Raw genomic sequence first — 10,980 nt, forward strand, 5'->3', positions numbered from 1 at the left:
GTGTGTGTGTGTATGCCCAAAATCTTGAGAGGAGAATGGAGGAGAAGGGATTACAGCGAGGCCATCCCCCTTGGGGAGTGATTCCTCACTTTTCCTCTCCCTTGATGAAAGCACAAAAGCATGCACCCTGTGGGAAAAATCTAAAATAATAAAATAATTTTAAAATAATAAAATTTTAAAAAGGAAGTAGTGACAATACTCTGGCCAAGACTGATAATCGTATCCCAGAATGACTTGTCACTTTATTCATTTTAGTACAAGATCATTTCAACAGGATTCAAGGCCAGCCAGGTGGAGACTGTATTTGTTCATCCTCCCTGGAAGCTAGATATGGTCACATGCCTAATGGAATAGAGCTAGAATTAAATTATGTCAGGGGTGAATACATTTTACCCTGGAAATAAAAATACACAGAATGTTGCAGAATAGAATGACAGAGACCTAAATCTTGGGAAGATTTCACAGAGTAAAACTAGCTCTCATACTCAGAACTACCTACCTTACGTGAGATAGCAATAAACCTCTATCTGCTTTGAACCACTCTACTGTAATTTTTATTTATCACTTGTAGTATCGAGACAGGAGTTGGACCCCATTAACAGGTAGATAGAGCAGCCCGGCCCCTCAGAGAAGAGCCAATGCTGTGTGACTCCTGACAATTCCTCTTCTCCCAGTCACCATATGCCTTAGATCTTAGACAAGTAAATCTTGTTCTTGAATAATTTATGGCCCAAAGCTGCTAGATGAAGAATCTCCTGACCTTCAAACTCACTCCAAAATTACAAGAATAATTGAATGCATGTGCCCTTCCCCACCATGAGGGGAATGCATGTACAAGTCCCACCTATAACAAGTCCAGAAAAAGCCCTTCTTGATCAAAATAAAAACCCCTCTCCTCATTTCTTCCTTAGCAATCCATTTTCTGGAACCCCTCTCATCTTGAGAGCTCTGTTTTTTCTTTCCTCTCCTGTAATAAACTCCCCACTTTGATATTCCTACTCTCTGTGCCCATAACTCTAATTCTTTCTGAGAATCAGACAAGAACCGTGTCTCACTGTGAGTGCTGGGCCCAATCACCCCTATACCTCTGTGTTCCTACTTTAGCAGCCTAGCGTAAACCTAAGTATATAACCGTTTTTGAGTCAATCTAAACAATCAAATACAAATGTAATATACAAAGGGACTATAAGAAGGTTGTGAAATAATGGAATTAAAGTATAAGTTTATTTTTGGTACAAAACTTTTGAAATTCATGCATAATTTTTTCACAGTACACATTTCCACGAACTTTTTGAAGACCCTTAGTATGTTTGAGCAATTAAGGAAAAAAATAAGGCCAACACAATTTTTCATCTGTACTCTCTGGATTTTCCTTACTATAACAATCTCATACCACATACAATCCTAAACTAATACTAATTCAATATTTTCTAGTACTAAATTTATTCTGGATGAGAAGAAAAAATAATTAATTCACTGTTGTTTATTTGAAAATTTTTATGTAACAAAATTTTACTGCTACTTGTCCTCTGAATCTATATAAAGAAAAATAATTTTCAGTTTTGGGTCCATTATATGATTCTAAGTTTTTGCACAACCTACTTAAAATTTTTCAACTTTGGATAATCTGTATAGCTACACCGAATTAAAAATAAAGCACACATCTCTCAAACAGCTAGTTAATACAGATAAATACGTGTTCATTATTTAAAAATAAAGAAGGTGCAGTGTGTCCTAATTTACTTTTTAAAAGAAGGATCTATTTCCTTAATTTTATTTGTTATTATTTTAATCTGCAACAGAGCATGTATGCTCCCAGAGAGAGAGAGAGAGAGAGAGCAAGCAGCCAGGTCCAGGACTTGAACCACAGTCAGTCATGTGGGAGTCCAGCATCCTAAACACCATGCCACCTGCTGGTCTCTATTATTTTTTAGCTTTTAATTGGACGAGAGAGAGAAAGAGAGAAAGTGAGAAAGCAAGCTTCTAAGACTGGGACTTGAATAATCACAGTCGGACACATGGGAATACAGCATCTGAACCACCACGCCACCTGCCAGCCCCCATAAATTATTTTTTTCTAAATGGTCTATGCCTTGGCAAAGTTTGATGTGAGAACACATTATTAATATTAATTATTTCCTTTTGATCAACACACTTTCATGGAATCCAAAAATGAATCTACTGAAAACAAACAAAAAAAACCTGCTATGATTGTCTTGAACTTAAATTCTAGGCCATAATAAATATCTGACTGGCTGTCAGAGAAAGGGCAAGAATTTACCAGCTGAAGATTAAAGTTGGCCCCATGCCCTTGGGTGATGTAAATGGTAGAACCTGTGTACACTCTGGGACTCTTTTAACTTGTGACCTGGCAATCCCATGATCCTGTCAAGGGGATCAAGTCTTGTCAAGCCTGGCTCTCCAGTATTTGTGCCCTTGCCCTCTTCATGGTCATGGCTTTCATATGGGCAATGTAGTCTTGGGCAAATTCAGAGAATATACATCATCTCTAGATCAACATTTTAACTAATCGTTTGTGTATTTTTTTTTGAGAGGTTTTTGCTATAGGGTGCGTGCCCTTGCCAGACAGACAGAGAGAGACAAAGAGTCAGAAAGCGAGAAATCACCCCCCAGGGGGGATGGCCACACCACAATCCCTTCTCCTCCATTCTCCTCTCGGGATCCTGGGCATGCACACACACATGCCCGGCATGAGTTTTAAGGCACTGGATCCAGGACTTGAACCACAGTCAACTACATGGGAGTCCAGCAACATAGTCATTATGCTAACTGCTGGTTCCCATGTGTGTATTTTATAAGGACTTATTTACAATCTATCTAATTCTTAATAAGCTTTAGGGATATTCTCACTATTATTTACCTTTTTTTTCTTTTTTAGGGAGAGATTTTTGTTTTAGGTTGTATGTGCTCGCCAGAGAGACAGAAAGCAAGAAATCACCCCCCAGGGAGATGGTCAGTCCACGACCCCTTCTCTTCAGTTCTCCTCTTGGGATCTTGAGTATGCATGCACATGCGCCTACCATGAGTTTAAAGTCACTGGGTCTGGGACTCAAACCACAGTCAACTATGTGGGAGTCCAGCAATGAACCATTATGAACCATTTGAACCATTATGCCATGTGCTGGTCCAAGCTTATCTTTTGTTTTCATTGTTGTCCAAAATACACAGTTAAACTATTGATGAATTTTTAAAGAACGGGAAATAAAGCAAGATAATATTTATAATTCTATTATGGTTGTGCATCGGTACTTCCTTACAAAGTCACATGCTGTGTGTCTTCATGTATGTTAAAAATAACCTTCTGTGATATAGGTTTTACCTTTCCCCAGGCAACTTCGGAATCCAAATTACTAGGCACTCCTTCAACTGCTGATCTCTTTGTCAATTCCATATCTGTAGCTGCCAGCCATTCTGTCAAGGCATTCATTTCCTTTCGCATCTTACGGGACAATTTCAAGCATTTTTCCAACTGTTGCTTTCTTTCTGTTACCTGAAAAGAATGATAAATGCAGTTTGGATTCTTTTTCAAGTCAAGTTTAGTTACACACACTTGACTGACACTTTCATATTTCTGACATTTCAAAATAACCATTTTTTTTATGGTTCTAATTGTTATAGAAAAGTCATATATTCTGAATATTAACAATGAATTAAACCAGTCTAATGCAGATGAAATCCTTTATCCAAAACGTAGTGTCTTGTATCTGCTGTCATCTTAGAAAGGAAAGCTGTAAGAATTTTTCTCTAGTACAAATAAAAAAATAATTCATAGTCAAAGTTTATAACAAATAGAATTATATAAGTCAAACTAAATGTATGTCCTATTTCTTGTAGAAAACCTACAGTCATTTCTCAAAAAGACTGGCCAGAAGGTTTATCATCTTATGTATACAAATAAGGCATGCTCTTGTTGATAAGGAATCCAAGTGGAAAATAATACTATTTCTCACAAGAGCTAAAGGTATTTGCATAATACTCAGAATGATCAATTTTATCTTCATTGCATCTTTGAAGTGTCTTACTTTCGGGCATAAACAACACAAAGAATCAGTTACTTCCTTCTTAACATAATATTATCATCCAACAGAGACACACATGCATATGTGCCCAGCGTGATTTTCAAGTTGTGGTTTCTGGGACTTGAAGCTCAGTTGATCATGTGGGAGTCAAGTACTTTAACCACCATTCCACCTGCTGGCCCCAGTTCAAATTTCTTAAAAGCAAGTGGCTTTGTCTAACACCTCTTGAGATCATTCCATTATGCTCCTCACAGTTTCTTTTCTTTCTTTATCTTTTAAAGAATTATTTTATTTAAGCTTATTTATTTTTTAATTTGACTATAGAGGGACAGAGCAAGAGAGAGAGAGAGAAAGAGAAAGTGAGAGAGCAAGTCGCCAGGTCCAGGACATGAACCACTGTCGACCATGTGGTAGTCCAACAACCTTAAGCACCACGTCACCTGCCAGCCCCTTCCTCACAGATTCTTGAACAAAGAAGGATCTCATGAAGTATTTTAAATGTTGAATAAAGCAATGAAAGAAAACTTGCAAATCATGAAGTACAGGTCCAAAAACAAACCTGCTAACAATTAAATAATTTAAATTGTTTTTATGTGTCTTAATTATATGCAGAAAAAATAGAAACACTTTTCTGTCATGGAGTCTGGAAATCTGAACATTAGAAGTAAACTCCTAACTCTGCAGAGGCAGCATGGTGGAATGTATGCACACTAGCCTCTGGAACACATAGCAAACTCTCAACTTGACTATGATTTTTTTTTCTTTTTTTGGAGAGATTTTCACTGTAGGGCGCGTGCACTCGCCAGACAGACAGAGAGAGACATAGAGACAGAAAGCGAGAAATCACCCCCCAGGGGGGATGGTCACACTGCAATCCCTTCTCCTCCATTCTCCTCTCGAGATCTTGGGCACGCACGCACACGTGCCCAGCGTGAGTTTAAGCCACCAGGTCCAGGACTCAAACCGCGGTCGACTACGTGGGAGTCCAGCGACATAGCCATTACGCTAACTGCTGGTCCCAACTTGACTATGATGTTAAGCAGGACACAGGATTTTCCTCAGTTCATACATTCTGTCAAATGGGCCTATGCTGTTTAGCACTTAGGGTCATTATGAGGGTTAAATCACACAAAAGTTAGAGAGCTTGACACATCACAACACCTCAATCCCTTTAATAGTAACTGTACCTGAATGTACCTACAAAAGCTTCATTGACATTTATTTTACTACTTCACAGGTAGAGAAAATGTCACAAAGATTGGACTTTTATTTCTAAGAGATCTGAAAAGTAGAGTCCAGATTAATCTCAACAATAAAGGAATTGGTTTGGTTAAAGTAATAAAAATGACACATGTGTATTTGTGCATCATGTCCTGGGCATAGTACGTCACACTGATACACACACACACACACACACACACACACACACACAACCAATCAAAATAATCTAGCTGTAAGCATAAAAAAAAAACACTGAAATTGAGGATATGCATAAAGATTTTAAATGCTATCATCAAAATATGTATAAAGATTTTTAAATGCTAAAATCAAAATAAACATTCTTGATATGAATTTCAAATACTCAACACGATTAATTACTTCCTTTAAAAGAGGAGTGTGTACAGTATAAAATGTTTAGTTGCTGAGACTGCATATTCTTTTTCTTTTCTTTTCAACAGATTTTCTCTTCCATTTTTTTTCCCCGAAGAGAAGAAAAAGCATCTGCCATTTCGTTTACAAGGAGTTTGTGTGTGGGAGAAAAAAAAGTCTACCTTCTGGGGTTTTCTATGCATAGTTATTTTTTTCTATGCACTATTCGTTGAAAAAGGATTCTAGATTCAATATTTCAAAGAAATTCTATCTTCCCAAAGCTAATGCATTATTGATTTTTATTTATTTTATTTTGTTTATATCCAGTTAAATAGGTTTTTTAAAAAACAGGAGACACTGCCATCTTAAGGAAAATTGAGTTTTACACATTTTTGTTGTGGGGAATGGATACATTTAAAAGAGTGCCACCTGCAGTAAAGTGTTGAAGTAGTCATTTTTTCATGAACACTTAAAAATGTATTTTGATATAATATTGCTCTTTGTAAATAACTTACATAAAATACAAAGCATAGAGAAAAAAAAAAAGAAGTATAGGTATTATTACGTTAAGGAGGCTAGGTTTATCTCTCAATATAATAAGTTAGATTTAGATATTGGAAACTATTCCGTTTTCTTCATTGAACAATGAAGTTAAGTGATTAACATTTTAAAAAATATTTAATTATCTATTTATTATTATCATTATATTTTAATTTGATAAGAAAAGGAAAGAGAGAAAGAGAGTGTGAGGGAGAGAGAAAGTGAGAGAGCAAGCCGCCAGGTCTGAGACTCAAACTGGGTTCGGCACTGAGGGCAACCAGCACCTTAAGCACCACACCACCTGCTGGCTCCAAGTGATTACCATTTTTAAAAAATAATATAATTGTGTCCTATAAGAAAAGTGCTATGGTCTGCGTACTCCCCTGTCCTGCCCTTCAATATGAGTCGCTGCATTTGATCTTTAGGAAGTACAGCCATGTGTTACTTAACAACAGGGATATGTTCTTAGAAATGTGTCATTAGGCAATTCTGTCATTGTGCCAACATGCAGAGTGGCAGAAAGGAAGTCATAAGGATGAGGCTCTAATTTGATAGGACTGTAGCCTTATAAGAAGAGGAAGAGATCTCTCTCTCCATCTTCTCACAGCCACATGAGGACACAGTGAGAAGGCAGTCATCTGCAAGTCAGGAAGAGATCCCTTTCTAGGAACCAAATGGCCTGCACCTTGATCTTAGATTTTTCAGATTCTAGAACTCTTTTTTCAGAGATTTTTGCTATAGGGTGTGTGCGCTTGCCAGAGAGACAGAGAAAAAAGGCAGGAAATCACCCCCAAGAGAGGGATAGCCACGTCTCTCCTCCATTCTCTCGGGATCTGGGGCATGCACACACACATGCCTACAGTGAGTTTTAAATCTTCAGGTCCAGAACTTGACCCACAGTAGATATGTGGGAGTCCAGTGACATAATCATGATGCCATCTTTTGGGGCCCAGGTTCTAGAATTTTGAGAAATAATTTTTGTCGTTTTAGCCATGCAGCCTATTCTATTTTGTTACAGCAGCCTGAACTGACTACCACCAAATGGGGGAGGCTGAGAGGAAGGGAATGAAGAAGAGGAAAAAAAGACACAAAATACTTCAGGGACCCAAAATGGAGAGAAATCTGTTGATTATACTGTATACTGTATTTATTTTGATTGGATCTATATGCAGTATATTCATGATGGGAAAATTCCTTTGACATGCTGTAATGCTACACAGTGATTAAATGTAAAAAATAAATTTATTTAAAAAAATTTTAAAAAGGAACACAGATTGAATTGAGGCAAATATAACCATGTAAATTCTAAATGTGAATAGAAAAGATTTTTTTTTATTTTTCATATAAACATAATAATGGAATAAAATACCCCTTGTTACCTTTGCATTTATTAAACAAAACCACTGCTGCTGAAGCTAATTAGAACAAAATACAGACAATTGGGGCCAGCAGGTGGTGTGGTGGTTAAGGGCGCTGGACTCATATGTGGCCAATCACATTTAGAGTCCAGGACCTGATGACTTGCTTTCTGACTTTCTCTTTCTCTCTCACTCTCTTGCTCTGACCCTCTCTGGTCAAATAAAATAATTGAACTTTTATTTACTTATTTATTTATTTAGTTTTTGTTTGTTTGTTTGTTTGTTTGTTTTTTAGTTTGACCAGAGAGGGACAGAGTACCAGAAAGGTACTCTGAGAGAGAAAAGTGAGAAAGCAAGCCACCAGGTCTGACACTTGAGCTGTGGTCAGCCACATGGGAGTCCAATGCCCTTAACCACCACACTACCTGCTGGCCCTAAAATAATTCTTTAAAAAAAAATATGCAGGCATCTACTTTCTTCTCAGCCCAGGAATACATGATTTAGGACAGTTTTATAAGATGGTATTTATGCATGATCTCTTAGTCATTAATGTTTCTAAATTAATATTGATTTCAAAAATAAATTTCTGCTCTATTGCTCTATTCTTTTGTTGTAGTATGTCATACCATTAAAGTTAAATATGATTTCTTAGTATTCCTTTCATTTTGCTCAGATGATATTACTAAGTGTCAAATGGTTAAAATAAACATAAGCTCTCAAATATGTATTTTCAGGGATAAATAGGGCTTTACATCATTATGAGAGTCATTAAATTCTTAATAATAATCAGCTCAGGATACTAATAGTCTTCCAATGTCATTTTTATTGTTTTAAATTCAAAGCGATTTATTCTATGTAATTATACATTAAATTTATTCTTGCAAAAGCAAAGATTTTGTGTAAACACTTTATAGCAAAGAAAATACCCAGGCAATAATTTATATTTGAAAAAGTAAACTGAGAAAACCACCATTCTCAAAATATATATTTTCTTAATTAAAAAAAAGACATTTGACATATTATTTTAGCATAAAGTCACAGAAGCAGATTTATAAACTGCTGAGTATAAAGAGAATAGATCTCTAGAACTGAATAAATTGTAGTAGTAGGATTAATACAGAATAAAAGTCCCATAAATAAATCCATGCATTTAGGGTCAACTTTTCTTTGGCAAATATGCCAAGAATACACAATGAGGAAAGGACAGACTCGTCAATAAATGGTGTTGGAAAACTTGTATATTTACATGGAGAAGAATAAAATTGGACCCTTTTCTCACTCTACTTACAAAAGTAAACTCGAAATGGGTTAAACACTTAAATGTAAGACCTGAAACTGTAAAAAAAAAAAAAGAAAGAAAGAAAGAAGGAAAGAAAAAAAGAAAGAAAGAAAGAAAAAAATACTGGAAGAATCCATAGAGAAAATATTCTTGACATTGGCCTAGACAGTGATTTTTATTTAAAGTATTATCCCAAAAGCACAGACAACAAAAGTAAAAATAGACAAATAAGACTATATCAAACCAAAAAGCTTCTAGGGACCAGTAGTTAGCATAATGGTTATGTCGCTGAACTCCCATGTAGTCAACCACGGTTCAAATCCTGGACCCGGTGTCTTAAACTCATGCTGGGCGTGTGTGCGTGCGTGCCCAAGATCACAAGAGGAGAATGGAGGAGAAAGAATTGCAGCGTGGCCATCTCCCCTGGGGCGGTGATTTCTTGCTTTCTATCTCTCTGTCTCTCTGGCAAGCCCTCACACCCTGTAGCAAAAACCTCTCCAAAAAAAAAAAAAATTTCCAGGAAGCAAAGGGAGTAATTGATCAGTAAAGAAACTATGAACACATTGAAAAGACAACTATCTTTGATTTCAAGCCATTAAAGCTTTAAAAATACAGTTTATTTGAGTTGAGGGAAGATAGATAACTACACTAGACCTCACTAAACAGTTCTAGAAAGAGGAGATAAACAGAAGTAAGCACCTCTAATTAATAGTGAGATAGAGTTGGTCATGAGACTCTCATTAGGGAAACAATATAAAAACAATCTCAGAGCCATAGCATGTCATTGGCTATCCTATTCAAGGTTTAGCACATGGAGAAATAATTTCAATAGAATATGCCAACTTCATTATTCTGAAACCTTAACAGGTACAGGAGTTTATGATATTTGCCATTCTTCAAGTCATCACAGGTAGATTTATACAATGAAGACAATGCAAATTTAGAATAAAGAAAGGCCAGCAGGTGGCATAGTAATTAAGGCACTAGACATCCACATGTCCAACAGTGGTTCAAATCCTGGACCTAGTGACTTGAAAATCATGCCAGGCTCATGTGCATGAGGCCCAAAATCCTAGGAGGACAGTGAAAGAAAAAAAACCTGCAGGACAGTCAAACAGTTACCTGGGTGAGGATGGTGAGAAAAGGGACCCACACATACACAGGCTCACAGAACTCCCACAGACATACACAGAGTGAAGATCTGACGAGGTGTTGAGCAAGTCTCGTTTATTAAGGAAGAACAGCGAGCTTATATACAGGCTGGTGGGCATTGATTGGTTGCCCGAAATGCAAATGAGATAGAACAGCATGGACCAATCACTGGTATGGGTGGATCTCTTCCATTGCCTAGAAACCCAAACACCCCACAGGAAGAACGGTTGGTCATATGATTTCTGAGAAACGATTTGCTCAATGAGGAAGTGAAACCTAACGATTTCCTAAGATGCCGTATAGCTCAAAATGGCTTCCGTATGCAGTGTCCTCCACAGAAGAGAAGGGGTTGTGGCATTGTGGAAGGCCGTACATTAGATCTTACACATGAGCAACTGTTCGGCCATTTTGTTCCCTTACCCTAACATGGTTGTCTGCTTCTGTAAACCTGCTTGCTCTTCCCATGAGAAAATAGCTTGTGCTAGCCATACAGAAAATCACATTCAGGACGCCATCTGGTACTTGTTACTGTCTTTGCTAAGTAGCCCAAAATCCTTTCGTTTAGATGTTCCTTGGCGATGTAACTACCAATCACCAGACCCCCACCCAGAACCATGGAGACCATTAAGCAAAGGTCTAGAGAGTGCTCTTAGAAATAATTGACCTGCTTGATTCAGCCTCTGTAATTGCTTGCATGGAAACCCCACTCCCTTTCCTGACATTTTGGACTTCCTGGACTCCTGGTAACCAACCTCCTATAAAAAGACTGCTCAAACTTTGATAGGGACTGCAGTTCTGACTCTAGACTCAGAGCCTCAGGCTATAGTCACTGGTCAGCTAATAAAGACTCCCTTGGGAACCAGCAGTTAGCATAATGGCTATGTCGCTGGACTCCCACATAGTCAACCGCGGTTCACGTCCCGGACCCGGTGGCTTAGAACTCACGCCAGGCGTGTGTGCATGCGTGCCCAAGATCCCGAGAGGAGAATGGAGGAGAAGGGATTGCGGCGTGACCATCCCC

General features: G+C 37.6%; 1 protein-coding gene across 1 annotated transcript in view; it reads right to left on the reverse strand.

Annotated features, from left to right (window-relative positions):
* The window catches only part of DMD (dystrophin), a 1,496,890-nt gene that overhangs the window by 1,479,050 nt on the left and 6,860 nt on the right, over positions 1-10,980 (reverse strand). The window contains exon 4 of the mRNA XM_027775723.1: positions 3,341-3,511. Within this exon, the coding sequence (XP_027631524.1) occupies positions 3,341-3,511 (171 nt within the window). The remainder of the gene's footprint in view (positions 1-3,340; positions 3,512-10,980) is intronic.

This window comes from Tupaia chinensis, unplaced genomic scaffold (genome assembly GCF_000334495.1).
Source record: "Tupaia chinensis unplaced genomic scaffold, TupChi_1.0 Scaffold000600_1, whole genome shotgun sequence".
Lineage (NCBI taxonomy): Eukaryota > Metazoa > Chordata > Mammalia > Scandentia > Tupaiidae > Tupaia > Tupaia belangeri.